Source organism: Centroberyx affinis, unplaced genomic scaffold (genome assembly GCF_046629955.1).
Source record: "Centroberyx affinis isolate AG114_WGS23_722 - 3 ecotype Tasmania unplaced genomic scaffold, CSIRO-AGI_Caff_v1 ptg005652l_1, whole genome shotgun sequence".
Taxonomy (NCBI): Eukaryota; Metazoa; Chordata; class Actinopteri; order Beryciformes; family Berycidae; genus Centroberyx; species Centroberyx affinis.
Window position 1 is genome coordinate 42179 of NW_027282847.1, and position 19556 is coordinate 61734.

Consider the following 19556-nt stretch of genomic DNA (forward strand, 5'->3'; position numbering starts at 1 on the left):
GGTAATTTTTCATTTTTACCGCACCTGTCATTGTTGTTGCTTGGATAAGATTTTAATGTGCTTCCGGAGCAGATAAGCAGCTACAGTACAACCAGTGTCAAGCTAGTCACAATAAATAAATAGCAACTTCCGGCCAGAAATCTTCAAAATAAATCCCTTATAGACTATTACGTTGTGACTTTTTTTTTATATATATATATCCACTATCTTGAAAAAGTAGCTTATAATATGACCAATAGCACTAAAGGTTATAGAATGGAAACTCCAATGGCTATGCAAGATGCCACATATGTAGGGCTGCAAAAAGACATAATTTATAAAAAAGAAAATTGAAGGATGTCTACTGTCCTGAAAAGAACTGAAAGCTATTCAAACCTGGCACACATGCCTTACCTCTCTTCAACAGCTTACATCAGTCAGCAGTTGACTCCTTCTCTTATACAATCTGTGCAGAAATGTCTGGTGCTCCATCATTAACTGTGTGATCTTGGTCTGAATATGGGCCATATCTTTAAACTAGCATGCCATGTCAATATCAAAAAATTGATCATTAAAATGAAACTTCACTTGCAGCCTACTAGCCTACAGTTTCACCTGGAAATCTAAGCGCAAAAAGAGAGGAGAGAGGAAATTTCAATTACTGAATACCATCACTAGCTATTTTGTATAACTGAGTGACATAAAGTAGAAATACTGTAGTACTGGCTGAGTGCTTTCTTATAAATAAATTAAAAAAAAAAAAAAAAAAGGCAAATGTTATACTTTTATTTTGAAGTGTACATCGCATTCTTTCCGGCCTTATGCTGGTAAACTCTGGCTATCTTGACGGAGCTTGCAGTAGGACGGCATTACGTCATGCCTCTTTCCTATCAGAGGGTGGCGCTGCAACTCAAGAAACACGAGACGGATTCGAAGTGAAAATACAGTAGGGAAGTTGCAGGCAGAACTGGGAGCCTCTTGTCAACATCTGTGAGACTTTACCATTCCCATTTTTATTGACTCGTAAAGTAAGTTGACTCGCAGGGTGTGATAAAGGCTTACCGAACTAAGCCTACATGTGGTTGTAATGGAGTGTTGTAATAACCTGTTGTTAGCAGATCAAAGTACATACCTGCCCAGCTGTAGTCCCGATACGAGCCGTTCTCGCGTGTGTGGACAGGCTGTAAAATACGCCAAACTCTTGCCAATTTAAAGCGGCCTTGCTTATCGGCTGAAGTACATACCTCATAAAGTATCATTCCAGACCTTTTCTGAATCGTTAGGAGGCACCTCTTGATTCGGCATTAATATAATCCACCAAGTAGTTTTTATTCCAATAGAATATCAACTTTTATTACACCTTATGCCCACAGTCTTCATCCACCGAAATACACCGTGGATGGCGTTAGCGAGCAATGTGAACCGATTCAAAAGTTTAGATTTTCTAGAAATAAAGTGCAGCTTCGTGGATTATCTAGGTGCCGAATTCACCAGAAGACGCTAACGATTCCTAAAAGATCTAAAGTAATCTTCTACCATGTATGTACGTTTCCAGATAAGCAAAGAAACATTAAATTGCCAGATTGTGAACGGAGCTTGGCGTGTGGTTGTCTCTAGAAGAGAGAACTGAGCGTATCTGGACTAAATATACAGTCAGAGATGATTGTTTATGATGACACACGATCCCTGTTGAAATCTTTGCATCTATAAATGTCAAGGAAGTATATTTGTTTCATCAGCCTGTTTATTTTAAACTGTAACTGCCACTTTAACAGTGTATTTGCGTGAGAGGGGCCATGTATCCCATTGACCTCCTGCCAGCTGTGGATTACAGTGACTTGACCTCAGCATCTGAACAGTGCCTCTCTTCTCTGGAGTCAAGACCAGATGGAAATGAATGGTTTCAATCATCACAACCCTCAAAGGTACTTCTCTTTTTCATGCATGATTATGAATATTATTAGTATTATTAGTAGTAGTGGCTTTAGTAGTAGTGTGGTTAAGTCAAGTAGTATAGTCAATTATACACTAATGTCTGAAAATGAATATGCTGATAATGTATTGATGTTAAAATGATACACACTTTAACTTGGAGGTAAAGTTGATCTTTCGGCTCATTAAATAAGTAAGTTGTTTTCATGTTTCATCAGGTGGAGATAACAGGAAACAATGTGAGCCGGTTGCAGTTGTTTGAAGACGATCAACCTGACTGTACTCTCCTGGCGCTACACCCCCCTGATGATCAGACACAAGGTTTGGGAGCTACACACACACACACACACACACACACAAAGACTAATGCTTTTTCTCCTCTACCTTCCAGTGGTGGCCTTGTACCTGCATGGGAAGTGGTGGTGTGTGGACGACGTTTTACGGACAGACAGCACATCCAGGACTGGCCTTGTGCCGGTAATCTTGCTTTGTGTGTGTGTGTGTGTGTGTGTGTGTGTGTGTATGCCAGTGTCACTGCAACTGGTCTTGAAAAGTTTAGAAATTGTACAGCAGGTTAAGATGAGTTGAAGTGTCCCATGATGGTCTAAATGCTGTTTCAGAGGCTTTTCCACCCTGACAAGAATACAATTCTGGAGGAAACACTAAATATGTGGGATTTTCTTTGGCATGAAAATGGTCAAATTTAAAGATATTGAATGTTGGCAAAAAGTACTGTCAAAAACCCATATCAGTCAAACCTTACTATAGAGCAATATGACATTGTTAATAGGGCCTGGGCAATATTACTACTAGTATAAATCATATTGACTGCCAACCAAAATCTTCAAATAAAGTCAAGAAATAACGATTTTACATGATATCCCCTATCGTGTAAAACAGGATTCCCCTTGCCTCTTTGATTATAATATATATTTATTATAGAGTTGGATGGTCTATCTAAACATGGTGAAAGTATCAAAACGCACGGTCACCAACTAAATCCACACAATCCATATTAGTGCAGCGAGCCTCTAAACGAGCCGTTTGGACTTCCGTAACTTTGTGGCGTCACAAAGGTTCGCTCATTATCATTTTTGTAAGAAATAATAGACTAACAAAGTGTTTTTTTCAAAGCGGTTGAGCCGTTGTTACCGGAGAGTTTTCCCTACCTGTAGCTGCTGAGCTGCTGTGTGAGGGGTCGTTAATATTAATTAGCCTTAAAGACACGGCGACAGAAACAGCCTGTTCTTGGTAAGGCTCAGAGAGATGCTGGAAAATGAACGTGGAAAAATGGATTGAGAGTGTTTTTGGTACATGACACCACACACACAGCTTTGAATGGACCTCAAGACATAAAATAATAAATAATAATGGTTCCATTCTAAGTCTCTCTCTCTGTTCTCTCTCTACAGGTGCAGTCGGTGATGGAGAGGGTGATTCTGTTCCTGCTCAGCCAGCTGGTGGACAGGCTGCCGGGGGACGAGGCGCTCTTCTCCCCTCACCCCCGCACCGAGTCCGGGAAGCTGCTGTGGAGAGACGGGGAGGCGGTGGGCTTCTACACCCTCAAGCAGAAAGGTGAGAGGGAGAAGGAGGAGGAGATTAGAATAAGAAAGAGGAAGAGGGGGCGATGATGAAGGAGGAGGCGGAGGAGGAGAAGAGAAATGAGACGGTGGAAGAAGAAGAGGAGGAGGTGGTAGAGGAGAAAGAGGCAGTGGAAGAGGAAGGGGAGGTGGCGGATGAGGAGGACAGGGAGGAAGATTAGAATAAGGAGAAAGTGCAAGAGGAGGAGGAAGAGAAAGAAGATGAGAATACAGATAGGGTGGAAGGAAGAGGAAGAGAAGGAGAAGAAGAGGGTGGAAGGAAGCGGAAGAGGAGGAGAAGGAGGGGTGGAAGGAAGAGGAAGAGAAGGAGAGGGTGGAAGAGGAAGAGAAGAAGAGGAAGAGGGTGGAAGGAAGCGGAAGAGAAGAAGAAGAAGAAGAGGGTGCAAGGAAGAGAAGGAGAGGGTGGAAGAGAAGGAGAGGGTGGAAGGAAAAGAAGGAGAGGGTGGAAGGAAGAGAAGGAGAAGAAGAGGGTGGAAGGACGAGAAGGAGAGGGTGGAACGAAGAAAAGGAGAAGAAGAGGGTGGAAGGACGAGAAGGAGAAGAAGAGGGTGGAAGGAAGAGAAGGAGAGGGTGAATGTTTTTCAGTGATGCGAGGGGGAGAGAGAGTGTGAGGAGCTTGTTTAAAAAAAAAAAAAGGAAAAGCTACGACTCGGGCCGAACGTGACAACAAGCTTTAGAAAAGAGGTGAAAACACAGCTGGCCCGCGTGTGAGGCTGTTTGTTTTTTATCATTATTCATTCTCACGGAAACCTCCACGTAGCACAGGTTAGTTTTCAGGATTGGTGACAGGGTCTGAAATCGCTTATTGCGGGTTTAAATAAAAGCAAAAGTAAGAAGACACTTCAAACCCTCAGCAGCACGTCTACGCTCCGGTTCTTAAGACAACAGAAAGACAGTAAAGGAAAGGCTGTAAATATGTCTCCAGCTGATTTCCATCTGTAGTGAAACCAAAAATCAAAACCAGAGCGCTCTCCTTATCACCGGGAGTCTCGGAAAATCCTCTGCCTCCGGCTCACTGCGGCCAAATGGAGACTCTACACCCCCCCACTGCCTCCTAAGTCCCCAGGCAGCTCAAAACCTAAATTAAAAGTGTATGTTGGATTGAGTTTAAATCGATGAGTCATGTTAGTAACGAGCCCGCGCCTGGGGCCTCTGCTTTTATGCTCAAGGTATTCAGGCTTAATCGAATCTCCATATGTGCAAAATGAACTCAAGCCTCCCTGCTGATGTGTTTGGGGTTCATCTCCGTGTAGCACTGGGGAGTAACAGCTTACACGTATATTAAAAGCACACAACATCGGCCAATAGCAGATTGCAATTGCAACAACATGCTTTTTTTTAACCAGTAGATGTCAGTCCAACCTGAAAAATAGTCACATTAAGGGGAAAAAAGTAATTATAGACATGAATATCATTTTCCATAAGTTTAGATTAAGGTAAACTATTGCTGTAGATGACAATAATAACACTTCATTAATTCCTGCACATTTTTTGGTTTAACTTAAAGCTGCAATAAGGGAAATGTTCGGACCTCTAGAGGACGACGGAAGCCGCAATACATTTGTAAATAACACACAGCAAAGCCACTGCACTACGGAGGCCTACCAAGGACATACATTGCAAAGCACTGTGCATAAAGGCTAATAGCTAAGCTAAACGTACCTATGGAGAAGTTCCCAGACTCACTTAGCAGGTTTACTAGTTTAACAAGTTTACTAGCTTAACAAGTTTACTAACAAGTTTACTAGTTTAACAAGTTTACTAGCTTAACAAGTTTACTAGTTTAACAGGTTCACTAGTTTAACAAGTTTCTATCTTAACAAGTTTACTAACAAGTTTACTAGTTTAACAAGTTTACTAGTTTAACAGGTTTACTAGTTTAACAAGTTTCTAGCTTAACAAGTTTACTAACAAGTTAACTAGTTTAACAAGTTTACTAGCTTAACAAGTTTACTAGTTTAACAGGTTCACTAGTTTAACAAGTTTCTATCTTAACAAGTTTACTAACAAGTTTACTAGTTTAACAAGTTTACTAGTTTAACAAGTTTCTATCTTAACAAGTTTACTAACAAGTTTACTAGTTTAACAAGTTTACTAGTTTAACAGGTTTACTAGTTTAACAAGTTTCTAGCTTAACAAGTTTACTAACAAGTTAACTAGTTTAACAAGTTTACTAGCTTAACAAGTTCACTAGTTTAACAAGTGCTTGCTTCATCGATGCCGTCATTATGAGAATTTTCTTCAGGGATGGGAGGGGTTGAGGGACGCTTTCAAACAGTGAGGGACGAGACAAGCTAGTTTTAAAAAAAAATTGACAACAGGCTTTAGACAAGAGGTGAAAACAGTAACACAGCTGGCTGCTGTGTAAATATTGGTTTATATCATTATGTCTCATTGAAATCTCCACATAGCTAGTTAGTTTCAAGATTGGTTATAAGGGCTGATGTCGCTTATTGCAGGTTTAAAATTTGATTGATTTGGGCGGGAGAGCAACCCATAATCAACTGAAACCAATTGCATGACATCACTCTGTTGAAGCGGACTGCGCTACAGATGGTCATTTCACGCAGGTAATCATGAATGTGTGACGGATCACATTTAATAGAGTATCTGTTTTAGGCAGTTTGTGCGGCCGGTGGACCAGCCAGTGCTACCTGCTGCCCGTCCTGGACACCGTGCTGGTGAGGAGGCGCTGGAGGAGGCGAGGCCTGGGCCTTCACATGCTGGAGGACTTCTGCTCCTCGTTCCCCAGGGAGGAGGTGCTGGGAGTCAGCTCTCCGTTGTCACCCAGCATGGCGGCAGGTCAGTCAAGGCCCTCCTGCGTTCAAAAAACCCATCCATTCGCCTTCGTTCCTTGAATATGCCTTTGACTACATTTAAAGGGGCGCTAACTAATCTATGACTTATACTGATCTCTATCAGCAACTAAGGAATTGCAACATTGACAGATCTCTGGCATCGTTTACAGTGGCCTGTAATTGACATAAACAATGAAGTCACATTTTCACTCATTTTCAAGTAAGCTAGCTAATCAGAGCAGAGATCCAACAGAAACATCTTGTGATGAGGTAATTCATCACCATGCTAAATTTTGGAATAACACGCAGGATCTGAAATTTATGATTGTGTGGAAAATGTTACGAAACAGAGTACATTTCACCTTTAATGACTACAAACTATGACTGTATTTGTAGATATGGTATCATAGTCTGCATACTGCATGATGCTGCATGGCTGTGTTCATTGTGTTTTCATTGTGTAGGAGAGGGTTTTTGTCGGATGGCTATATTTGGGGGAAGAAAGAAAAGCGCGGACATTGGTTTTCTTCACTCTTCACTGCAATGTCAACCACAAACCAAAAATCCAGCAAGGAGTTGTCATCACAAAATGACTTATGGGATGAAAAATGGTTAAGTTTGTTGGTTTTATTTGAAACAAACCTATCATTCCCTAAACTCGACTACTGATGTTTCCTTGTTGGTTATGTCAGTATTCGGTAAGTCCTCGAAATCTGCAACAGCAAACCCCAAGTTCCTCGTCTTTACCAGCTGAAAGTGGAGGTGAATGGTATTTCAACTAGAAAGCTTGCGTTTCCCATGGGATGGGAATGCAGCATCATGGCCTTTACCTTTGCCCTACTCCTTTCTAGAATTCGGGATGTGCGATCAACCTCTCCGTCCTTTGTATGGGAGATGTAGCTGTACAGGTTATGGGCTCATGTCCGCTGTGTGTCCAGTGTGTAGGAGGTTCCTGCAGCAGCACGAGGAACAGCGAGAGCGCCTGTACGAAGTGGAGGCCCCCGGGGGCTGGACCCAACGGCGAAACATCTGGCTCAGCATCCAGCTAGGCCGCTACGCTCAAACAGAAGGTTCTGTTGGCATCCCCCTCTCTCTGCCCTGTCTTTCCTGTCTCTCTCCACTAGTAATACAGAAATGGCAATCTTATAACCTCATTTGACCTCTGTCTTTCCAGGTGTAAATGAGAAGAACTGCACAACATCAGGAGAAACGGTGAAGAATGAAGGAGATGACTCATCTCCAAAGGTGAAGATCTTAATTAATCTTTATGGTTGTTTTAAGTTAAAGGAAAAGTCGACCCTAAAACACTTGGAACACTGTGAAAAAACACTGGATAACTGGCCGTCATGCTGAGATATTTCCAGCAGCTACAACAGATCATCAACATCAGCGGTAAACATCAGGTTTTTGTGTCAGGGCCTCAGAATCAAAGAGCGAGGGCTTCTTTCTAGAGCTGCCATTTTGCACCAAGAGACGTTGAACAATCACACAGGGAGAAATCCATCATAGAAGAGGAGAGAGACCAATTTCTCCACTGACAGGAGCCCCAGTAGACCAGAATGCAGTGCAGCTGCAAGACATGATGTGTTTTGAATAAGGGGTGCAGCTCTGGGAAATGTAGGAAATCACTAATTGAAGATTAAGATAACAAAATACCTCACAGATTGATGATGCATCCAAGGGTGGACGGCAAATGTAAGTGAGTATACTCTCTTCCTCAACATGTTTACTCTGAGGCCAGCTGAATTTCTAACGTTCACGAGGTCAGAAGAGGTCAGAGGTCAGGTGAACCCATAGATCCGACATATCATCTCAGGATTGTGAATCATAAAGTCAATAAAACTTTATTTCTCCGGTCATTGCACCTGCATTACGTATGCAGAAATTCAAACAGTTTCCCTGAGCGTAATCGGTCATCGTGTCGCAATGTAGCAGTGACAACTCTTAGGGTCTTCTCGCTCTCTCTAGGAGCAGTATCGACCGGACGCCGGCTCATTGGAGAACACCTGCGATTTGTCCGGCCAAGTCCAAGTCCCCCTGCTAACAGGCTCTTCTGAGCAGCACACTGAGCCTCGTGACCCAAGCCGAGGAAGGAGCAGGTCGGCCGGAGCGGGATGCAGCCCGGCAGCCCACGCTGAAGATCCGGACCCTGGACCTCCCCGCGGGCAGCCGCGGTCCCCGAACGGAACGCGACGTGCCCGAATGTTTTCTGGCCCGCTGAAATCCAAACACTGCGAGTCTTCGGACCCTCTGAGACCGAGACCACAATCGGAGGAAATGCTCAAAAGTGCCAAACGCGCCAGAAGGACGTTGAGTTAAACGTCGGACACACACGGAGGCCTCGTGTTGTCAGCCGACCCTTAGAGAGAAGCCATGCAGCCAGGGATGTAGTGGAGCAATAAGCCAGTTTTTAACACCTTTTTATTTGTGGAATATAGTTTAACAACCTCTGTAGACTAAATGATTTTTGTTCATATCGGTGGCTGTTTGCCTTATGATGGTAACTGGCAGGAAGCATAGTTTTCCCACCTTTTATTTAGCGCTTTATCACGCCACAGATAAAGCTGGGCTCAATTAGGCTTACTTTATCAAGCCAATCGTGCATGCATTCTGAGGACAGCTAGGGAACAACAAGGGATCAAAAGCATCATGAAATTGGACAGTAGCCCAGCAAGTCTTTCGCAACAGTTGGTATGCATGTTTCATATCTTGACTCATAGGCCATGGTTTTCAGTGTCTTTGAGCATTCTAAATAAGTACAAATAGGCATACATACATACATACATTAAAAAAACCCTTAAGAAATAATGTCCATTGACTGTCAGTATGCATTAATGAGGAAACATATCTATAGGACCATCATGCAAATCACTTTCTAATGTTAAAGATGCAAATATGTTCATCATTGAAATACATAAGTAAAGGGGAACAAGCTGTTATGTGACCACTAAACAGTATTGCTGTTACATCCACACAAGATGCAAGAGCTATTCTCATTCATTTTTAACGACCAGTGTCAAGATTTTACCCAATTTTTGCATGTCGAGGACCAGGTTAAACATTTTAATGAGGTATGCTTATCAGCCTTAGATACTTAAAATCAAAACTCTATCCGCCATCAACCCCATTCCTTGGATAAATGAGGACATCCATAGTCTGAGGAGAGAATGTAGGAGGGCTGGAAAAAAACGGCAGGTCCATTATTTGCGCATGACAGATCTTCTGTCCTCCTTTTACTCCAACATAAAGGATGCATATTTTGCCATCCTCATATCTGTTAATAAGCATAACCCCAGGTTTCTCTTTTCCACCATTAACCATCTGCTCAATGGTAAATCCCTCAAAGACGTCGCTGTAACCGTTTCTCCTCGTCTACTCATCATTGTGAACTCCTCTCTCACCTCCGGCTGTGTTCCAGAATACTTTAAGATGGCTGCTGTCCAGCCCCTGTTAAAGAAACCTGGACTGATCCGTCTTTTCCGCAGAACTTTAGACCAATTTCTAAATTAACCATTCCTGTCCAAAGTCTTGGAGCGAGTTGTAGCAAAGCAGCTTTTGGAGCTAGCTGAAGGCAATAACATATTCGATAAATTCCACTCAGGTTGTTGCCAGCAGCACAGCACTGAAACGGCTCTTCTTAAAGTTTTAAATGATATTTGAATGCATGCAGATGGTGAATGTTGCTGGATTGACCATGCCATTATGGTTGATAGGCTCAAGGATTGGGTATAACCACCCAATCCTTGAGCCTATCAACCATAATCTATATCTCTGGCTCAGCTCTTGAATGGTTAAGGTCATACCTGTCGAACAGAAAATTCACTGTCTCTATTGGAGAGCATGTGTCCTCCAGTGCTTCATTGACCTGTGGAGTGCCCCAGGGTTCAATTCTGGGGCCTATTTTATTCTCTTTATATATGCTTCCCCTGGGCCACATCATTCGCAGCTTTGACCATATTTCCTACCATTGTTACGCCGACGAAACACAGTTGTACATATCCGTTAAGACAAATTACCGCAATAAGATTGCCTAACTGCTATAAAAGTCTGGATGGCTCACAACTTCCTCCAGCTGAACTAAAACAGAGGTTTATCATAGCTCCTAACCATAAATCCAGCTCAAGCAGTCAGCACCTCGGTCCTTTAGCCAGTAATGTCAGGTCATCTTCCAGAAACCTGGGAGTAATTTTTGATTCACAATTAAAATTTGACAAACATCTCAACACCTTGGTTCAGGCGTTTTACTTTCAACTGAGGAACATTAACAAAGTCCGCCCGCTTTTTTCCTCCCAAGACACGGAAAGACTTATCCAGGCATTTATGGCTCGGGTTCGACTGCTGCAATTCCCTTTTCACATGCCGTAGCCAAACTTCCTTGACTCGCTTACAGACAGTTCAAAATGCAGCTGCGTTTTGAACTGTCCTTTTGAACTTTTGTTTTGGCCTCTCTGCATTGCTTACCCGTTAAGTATCGAATTGATTTTATTTTTTTTTCAAACATTTATTAAAACAGGTTCCTTGACAATGCGTCTCACACAGCATGACATAGACACAAATAATATTGGTATATAAAAAAAAAAAAAAAAAACTAAATTAACAATACAAAGACATAAGATAGGAGAAGAGGGGGAGGGATATCCTTCTTTGTATGTTATATATACTTTCACATTCACCCCAAATTATCCAATTAAATGTTTACAGTATGTTTACTTTGCTAGATACATTATAACAGAAGACCATTTTTCTAAATAAATGTCCATCTGGAGTTGTAGTCTCGCCGTTATATTTTCCATACAGTTCACAACCTTAAGTCTTTGGGTCCATTGGTCCAAGGTAGGTGGGTGGGGATTAAGCCAGTTTATTGTAATCATTTTATGGGCTATTAACACAAGAGCTCTGAGCATATTGTATCGAATTGATTTTAAGATTCTTTTAATTACCTACATGGCTCTGCATGGTCTGGCTCCTTGTTTATATCAGTGACCTGCTGATCTCACTAACACCAACTAGACCTCTTAGATCTTCCAACCAAGGGCTCCTTGCTGTCCCAAGGACCAAATTGAAATCCAGAGGTGACTGTGCATTTTCTGTCGTGGCCCCTAAACTCTGGAACAAGCTCCCCACTTCAGTATAAAATGCTACCTCAGTTGAAAGTTTCAAATGAGGTCTCAAAACTCATGTTTTTGCTGTGGCCTTTTATTGAATAATGTGGACTGTTGTGTGATTGTACTGTTGTTGTACAACAGCATTCATTGGTTTGCCCCTATGAATTTGCCTGTTTGCATGTATATGCAGATGTGTATTTTTGTGTATATATATATACAGTATAAATGTGCATATGTGTACGTGTGGGCATGTATGTGCATATGTGTACATATATACATATATTTGTGTATGTGTATCTATGTATGGAATGGATATGATTATATGCACGTATGTATGTATGTATATCTGTGTATGTATGTAGGATATACTTGTATGCATATGTATACTTTTGTATATGTGCATGTATACATATAGATACATACATATCATGTATATTTTACTCTTTTTATTTAGCTTTTATTCTATATTTTCTCTGTTGTACAGCATTTTGTAAGTATTGTTTTGCAGGGTGCTATATAAATAAAGATTTAACAAAGATCCTCTATACACTCCCATGGCAATCCGTCCGTCGGCATGTCGCGTTTCACAAACCGAGCGCATCTTTCTCACGCTCTCGCGTCTAGGAACAGGAAGTCGGTAGAGAAAAATCTTGGAGAAGGGGGAAAGTTCTAAATATTATGAAAAATGAGCCGCATTTATCACAACACGTCCTTACAAAATAAACCAGTACACAATGAGAAAATAGACCGTGTGTGGTCTCCCTCTGCGTATGAAAGGTAGGGGCGCAAATGTGTTTGTTTTGAGGGTGAACGGGGCTGGCGATGGAATGAAAAGATTTTGCTGAAGTCGCCCCGATGCGCTCTGTTCTCTGTTGGATGTGGAGAACGTCACGCCAAAGTCCTCTCAAAAATCTGTCAGGTTAAAGTCGCCTTGCTTCTCCTTAAAGATACACACCTTGTATAACATTACTTAAGACCTTTTACGAATCGATGATGTCTTCTGGCCAATTCGGCAGTGATATGGTTCACCAATTAGCACTTAATTTAAATAAAAATTTAACTTTTAGAGTTGATACACGCTGCTCGTTAACGCCCTCGATGGTGTAGTTCGCGTGTAGGAGCAACACACGAACCAATACTAGAAGTTCAAATTCTATTGGGGAAAAAGTGATGCTTGCTGTGTTGGATGCATGCCGAATTGTAGGATGGATACTAATGATTTAGAAAATATCTTAAGTCCCGTTCTACCAGGTATGCAATTTTGCCGATAAGCAAAGAAGTGTTAAACTGCCCCATTCTTTTAATGGAACGTGGTGTAATTCTCTTATCAGGAAGAGAGAACGGGGTGTATCGGGGCTAGAAGTTGCTGCATGTTTTTCCAACAAGTGAATCAAACATTGGAGGTTGTTTATGTAATATGCATGCATACATATGATTGCGTATAGCTGACACTTTTGCCTCAGTGAGCAGAGAATTTGCAGTGTTGACTAATCACCCAAACTAACTGGTTTTTATTCCTGCCAGTGGCCCAGGGGTTCTTCTAGAGGGAAAGCTGCTGGATGTTTCCAGGCATGCCATTACCGATGTCAACAATGACAAGGTACTGTAGGCCAGTCTACCACAATACAAAATCCAGCCTGATAAATAAGAACTAATCAAGAGCCTGTATCTATGAGTCTGGGCTGGCACTCGTCTCGTCTTGAGATAACCACTGGAACTGATCTGCATGCGGAAGAAAGATCTTTCTTTGAGTTCTCACATTTATTGAAGTTAATGAATACATGCAGCTTCTTTGATCCCTTTATAGTCTGCAACAGGAAAATTGAAATCATTGCTTGATGCCAAAGTTGCAAAGTTCACCATTGTGTGTGTGTGATTTTAACGATCATGAACTAAAATAGTTGAGAACCACTGCATTATAAGTAGAGCTGCAACAATTAATCGATTAGTTGTCAACTATTAAATTAATCGGCAACTATTTTGATAATCGATTAATCGGTTTGAGTAATTTTTTAAGAAAAAAAAAGTCAAAATTCTCTGATTCCAGCTCCTTAAATGTGAATATTTTCTGGTTTCTTTACTCCTCTATGACAGTAAACTGAATATCTTTGGGTTGTGGACAAAACAAGACATTTGAGGACGTCATCTTGGGCTTTGGGAAACACTGATCCACATTTTTCACCATTTTCTGACATTTTATAGACCAAACAACTAATCGATCAATCGAGAAAATAATCGACAGATTAATCGACAATGAAAATAATCGTTAGTTGCAGCCCTAATTATAAGAAGCGTCATACACTGGCAGAGTGAAATTACCTCTAATCTAAAGTTGAATTATGTGCAGCACTGTGTTAGACTGCTATTTTTTATGATAATTATAGTCTCAAAATGAATGTGGTGGTGATTTAATAACAAAATATCAAAGTTAGCATTTTTGACAGAGTCCAGACACAAACACAGACAGACAAACCAGAGACCACACAGTGTGGTTTGCTGTCTTTGGCAGGTCCGTCTCTATGTGTTGTACATCAAGCCCAGCCGTGTCCATCAGCGCAAGTTTGATGCCAGCGGGAAGGAGATGGAGCCAAACTTCAGTGACACCAAAAAGGTCAACACCGGCTACCTAATGTCCTCCTTCAGTGAGTTGATAACAACCGTTAATGTCATCAGAGCTAGACTCGTTTCACTATCAATTCAATCAATCCGAAATGTTGATTTGAACTCAAATTTTACTTGTTCACGATAGAGCATTCCTTCTTTTCATTCATGGCAAACCTTTCATTTAAAAGCGTTTGAATTATGCATTTTTGTTGATTATGTTGTATTGTTTAAATCATTGTGTACTTTACTCATAATGCTATGTGTGATTCCTGTTTTGAGCTTTGGGCATTCTGGGCATTGGACCTAGGCTATATGTAACTTTATATTCATGTTGGGTATGGATTAGAACACACATCCACAACAGCTACAGACCCATTATAAGCACCTCAGTGTTATTTTGTTTAGACAGTCACTACAAAAATGTTTTCGGTAACATTTTGAACTTTTGAAGAAAAACCCACTCACTGAATTGATTGAAGCCAAGTCTGGCAGTTTTGTGTAGGAGATGCTAGGTCAAATTCACGTGAGATATGGCACAAAAGATAGTAACATTATATCCTATGAATACAGCACAGCAGATGAATACCTGAAACACTTCCCAAAATAAACTTGCTACATCAGATATATTGATGATATTTCATTTTTAGGTTTATATGATTTAGGAATTTATGAATCTGCATTTTTTTATTGGTAAAAGGTCAGTCTTTCTACTTTGGATTATGATAGTGGCTACTATGACTCAACATAGTGTATGCTAAAGTGTTAGCATGGAACCTAGTATCACTCAACATTGTGTATGCTAAAGTGTTAGCATGGAGCCTACTATCACTCAACATGGTGCTTATCATGGCTAAATAAATGGGACAATCTCCCAAAACCTAGCCGCAACCTTACCATACATCTAACCACTGAACCAAAAATGGAGAATGTGTTGCAAATGGAGGGAAATGATCTCACTTTTTGGGAAGTGTCCTCACTTCTCCAGTGCTAAACTGGTCCTCATGCCAGTCCTCACAACTTGTAACACAAGCTGACAGTACTTCTGGATGTGTGCGTTTGTCTCCATACACTTAACGTGTGTGTTTTGTCCCCATGCAGAGGTGGAGGCTAAAGGGGAGTCGGACCGCCTCTCTGAGGAGCAGCTGTCGGCGATGGTGAACAAAGCGGAGCTGGTGAAGATGACTGACAAACACCGACCCAGCGGGGCCTTGGCCTTCTGGTACCCGGAGTCAGAGATGGACAAAACGGAGCTGGAGACGGGACAGGATGTGCGCCTGAAGACCCGAGGAAACAGTCCTTTCATCTGTGAGCTTATTCTTCAGATCAGATTGGGCTTTCTTTTGACTTGGCACACCAAGTCTAGTCTGGAGTTCATCGTAGAATGGTGTATGTTTTTTCCGGTCTCCTTCACAGTGACTTTAGTAATCTCAAAGGGGGACATGCTGAGTTCAAACCCTCTCATATTCAGTAGAGGCATTATCTCCTTTGATATTCAATAGCCAGTTTGGGTCGGAGTGGAATGCTTTGGGCTGGGTTTTTTTTGAGTATCTGAGTAATCCACTGCACTGTGTATGGCCTCTACTTGTATCTTTTACACTTTTTTACCCAATACCCATCGTGAGGTGATGTGACTATCGACCACAAGCAAGCGCTACGGTCCCAAGAGCATAGGTTGAAAGTCTTGAGCTTAGACAGATGGCTTCTCTGTGTTATTTGTATTATAGAGTTATGTGTTATGGATGGGAAGTTGATGGGCTGGTTAGGAAGGGTACCATGTAGTGAAAGGGTTTCTGGTCCAATCTTTAGTACCCATAGCGGCCAATACTGCCCAAGTGCCTTGGGGCAAAGGCACATATCCCCCATGTAGTACGTGTACTAAAGGACAGGGATTGAAATTCATCTTACAATAGCTGAACATACTGTGATAGAACTTGGGTAGTTGCTTGGAATATGTACGATTCCTCATACAATATACAGTAAATCATAAATGTTTACTGTATTGTGACTTCTACTGTGACTTTGAACAAATTAGTGGAGATTTTGCACCATTCAAAGGCAAAGCTGCTGTTTCTTTTGCGCTTCCAGTCTCCTTAGCCAAAGTGGACGGAGGCACGGTGACCAAGTGTAACTTTGCCGGAGACGAAAAGGCCGGAGCATCGTGGACGGAGAAGATTATGGCCAAGAAAGCAGACACAGACGGCACTCCGAAGCCTGGAGGAGAAGGGGAGGGAGCCGAGGAGGATGAATGGGTGAGGACCTAAGTAATGCGTACCTGACCTTATACTCCCAATCAAGGCTGGATTGTACATATTTATTCAACCTGTCCTAAATGGATATTAAGTAATCTATGGCCTGTGACACATCTGGCAAATGACAAAGCAGTAGTTGCGTATGTTTGGGTGGGGAGTTTTTGGGCCGGAATGTGAGAATGACTCAATAATTTGCATTAGTTTGCCAGAAAGTAATTATTGAGCTACTGATATTGATCAGCAATCCCCAGTCAAATCCCCACAGATGCTGTATATCAGTGATTCTCAACGTGGGGTCCGGGGACCACCAGGGGTCCTTGAGGGAGTTCCAGGAGGTCCCCAGCAAATTGATGAAGTGTTAAACTTCACCAGTATTTAATTTACAAGAAGTTAACACAATTAGAGAATGTAGAATGACTGTTTTGAGCATAGTACAATACAGATAGTCCTGGAATTCTGGACAAAATCATATCTGACAATAAAAATATTCTCAGATTTGGGTCCAAGAGACAAAATCTCATCAAATGGGGGTCTGTGGCCCCAGTGCACACTACATTAGGGGTCCTTGATATGAAAAAGGCTGAGAATCACTGCTGTATATTATGGCCATTTTGTGCTATGGGACAGTAAAAACCTTACTAACACTACCATACTAATTGGCTCTGCTCTGTTACTTAGTAAAATCGTATTCACTGCAGCCTGGCCAGAGGCAAATGGAACTGCATTCTGAGAGCAAGGAGAGCTAGAGATGAAACGGCAGGTTGGTCAAGAAGGCCACATAATAGTTGGAAGGTTGCTGGTTTGATCTCCACTACTGACACTGAAGTGTCCCTGAGCACTAAAGCCGGGTGCATAACTTCAGCTGGGTGCACACTACACAACTTTAGGCCTGATTTTAGCTGTCCCAGACAAGTTTTTGAGATCTTGAGAGACAAAATCCCCATGTCGCAGCTGGGCTTTGAGCTGTCTCCAGATATGAAGACATTTTGAAACCATGTTTGATTTTGTCTGCAATGATCTTGTAGTGTGGAATCTGTATTATTTAGGCTCAATTTAGCTGTCCCAGACAATATTTTAAGATCAGAGAGAAAATCTCCAGCAGGTCGGAGAAGGCCTGACCCAGTCTTTGAGCCGTCTTGGACATCCAGAGGTTTTTGTCTTCAACGCTCTTGTAGTGCGAGATATGGGAAAGTGTTGGTTTCTCGACAACAGTGAGCAGCAATAGCCAATGAGAGCTCGCTCAGCACTCTTTAGCTCTTTTGATTGGACTTCATTATTTGGGCTTCAGAATTTACCTCCAGCTCTCTGTCCAGAACAGACAACCCCTGCTGGCCGCGCCTCCCCTCCCAAGTTCCGCGTCTAGCCCTTTCGGCACGAGTGCAACCACAGTAAATGCTGTGTGCTCTACCTTCTCCAGCTTCATTTTAGCGCAACCGGGTGGGGGGAAAAAAGTCACGTTTGCCGTTTTGTCTTGGCGAAACAGTGGGGCGGGGTAGCGAGATCCATCGCGACCAAATCCGAGTGAAGAATCTTTGAACGTGAGACCCCGCCGCGACATGCGCCACGTTGTTTATTGCGCGCACCACAAGACAAGAAGCTACAGAAAAGAAGGTTGCTTCATGTGAGTACTACAGAGAGAGAGATTTTAACAGCTGTGTAGTAAGGAAACTCAACCTGCGTGTACATGTGACCCAAGGACAGGTATGGAAAACAAGCTAAATGCTATAACACAACATAACGAGAACTTGCCCGCAAAATCCCAGTGTGGTCGCATCTGTTCTTTAGAATATATACAAAGCAGGTGGTGACTAGGGCTCACTTTTCCCTCTTTTCGTTTGTGTGTCTCCCAGGATGACTGAGGAAGGAATATGACCAAACCCTCTGTGTGATCAGCCTGAACTCCCGGCCCCTGCTTCAGTCCCCCGCTTTGAAATGGTCGAAACTTGGCTCAACTCGTACCATCTGTCTCACGATCGGGCCCCTCGGTCTCACTCCGGGACCAAACCTCTGTTCCAAGTTTGCACCCTGTGGGATCGGAGCCGGATGCCTTCTCTCACTTGGAACCGGACTCTTTGTTTTGCTCTCTGGCTGTGTGGGATTCGATCCAGAGTGTCTCTGCGGAACGGAGAACGCTCGTTTCCTGTCTTATCTTGGCTTGGACCCCTTACAGCGGAACTGGATCTCTAGCTCTAGCTGCTTTTTCTATTGGCTTTTGTCCTCTACTCCTACCTGCTTGCGATTGTCTAAATGTGGTTTGTACCAGGGTGAAAACATGTTACTTAGAACAGTGGTTCCCAACGTGGGATCCGGGGACCACCAGGGGTCCTTGAGGGGGTTCCAGGGGGTCCCCAGCAAATTGATGAATTATTAAACTTCACCATTATTTCATTTACAAGAAGTTAACACAATCAGAGAATGTAGAAGGATCTGTTTTGATCATAGTTTCACTGTTATCTCTCTACCTACTATACAGATAGTCATGGAATTCTGGGCAAAATCATATCTAACAATAAAAATATTCTCAGATTTGGGTTTGAGAGACAAAATCTCGTCAAATGGGGTCCATGACTCTAATGTGTACTAAATTAGGGGTCCTTGATATGAAAAAGTTGAGAATCACTGGGTTATGTAATAGGGACAGCATATCGAAATTCAGTATATCGCAATATATGTGACAATATGTATTGTATTGTATTGTTACTTCTGGATATATACAGTGTACTCTAATGCATTTATACCGATTCTCTTGGCCTGGACCATATTGTATTATAAACATCCTGATCATCTCTTTATCATAGGTAAGATTCAGTAAATCATATGAACTGTGTTGTCTCGACTATGTAAAACAAAAATGACAGTCGACTGGATTAAAGCATTGGTTTCAACGTGGGGTCCGGGGACCACCAGGGGTCCTTGAGGGGGTTGCAGGGGGTCCCCAGCCAATGGATGAATCATTAAACTTCACCATTATTTAATTTACAAGAAGTTAACACAATTAGAGAATGTAGAAAAATGACTGTTTTGATCATAGTTTCACTGTTATCTCTCTACATACAATACAGATAGTCATGGAATTCTGGACAAAATCATATCTAACAATAAAAATATTCTCAGATTTGGGTCCAAGAGACAACATCTCATCAAATGGGGGTCCGTGGCCCTAATGTGGACTAAATTAGGGGTTCTTGATATGAAAAAGGTTGAGAATCAATGGATTAAAGAACACATTCTTAACACAATGTTCATGTTTTATTATTAAAAATAAGAATTTCAGCAACTCAAGAAATC

General features: G+C 42.0%; 2 protein-coding genes across 2 annotated transcripts; both read left to right on the plus strand.

Moving 5' to 3' along the window:
• Positions 1–994: 994 nt before the first annotated feature.
• On the plus strand, positions 995–9071 carry fam169b (family with sequence similarity 169 member B). The gene is made up of 9 exons (XM_071547088.1): positions 995–1007; positions 1755–1904; positions 2130–2232; positions 2303–2388; positions 3324–3486; positions 6132–6314; positions 7249–7380; positions 7485–7555; positions 8279–9071. Exons 2-9 carry the CDS (start codon positions 1776–1778, stop codon positions 8627–8629), a joined length of 1218 nt encoding a protein of 405 aa, XP_071403189.1. The 5' UTR covers positions 995–1007; positions 1755–1775; the 3' UTR covers positions 8630–9071.
• A 2972-nt stretch (positions 9072–12043) lies between these two features.
• Positions 12044–19507, plus strand: arpin (actin related protein 2/3 complex inhibitor). The gene is made up of 6 exons (XM_071547081.1): positions 12044–12192; positions 12940–13015; positions 13925–14057; positions 15118–15324; positions 16105–16268; positions 18119–19507. The coding sequence occupies exons 1-6, from the start codon at positions 12101–12103 to the stop codon at positions 18125–18127; spliced, it is 681 nt and encodes a 226-aa protein (XP_071403182.1). The 5' UTR covers positions 12044–12100; the 3' UTR covers positions 18128–19507.
• Positions 19508–19556: the final 49 nt, after the last annotated feature.

Bases quoted from the DNA above. Each gene is read 5' to 3' on its own strand.
- fam169b (XM_071547088.1), top strand. From the start codon at position 1,776: ATGTATCCCATTGACCTCCTGCCAGCTGTGGATTACAGTGACTTGACC. The intron at 2,233-2,302 runs GTTTGGGAGCTA...TCTACCTTCCAG, and splicing joins CCCTGATGATCAGACACAAG to TGGTGGCCTTGTACCTGCAT. The intron at 7,381-7,484 runs GTTCTGTTGGCA...CTGTCTTTCCAG, and splicing joins CCGCTACGCTCAAACAGAAG to GTGTAAATGAGAAGAACTGC.
- arpin (XM_071547081.1), top strand. From the start codon at position 12,101: ATGAGCCGCATTTATCACAACACGTCCTTACAAAATAAACCAGTACAC. The intron at 13,016-13,924 runs GTACTGTAGGCC...TGTCTTTGGCAG, and splicing joins CCGATGTCAACAATGACAAG to GTCCGTCTCTATGTGTTGTA. The intron at 15,325-16,104 runs GTGAGCTTATTC...TTGCGCTTCCAG, and splicing joins AGGAAACAGTCCTTTCATCT to TCTCCTTAGCCAAAGTGGAC.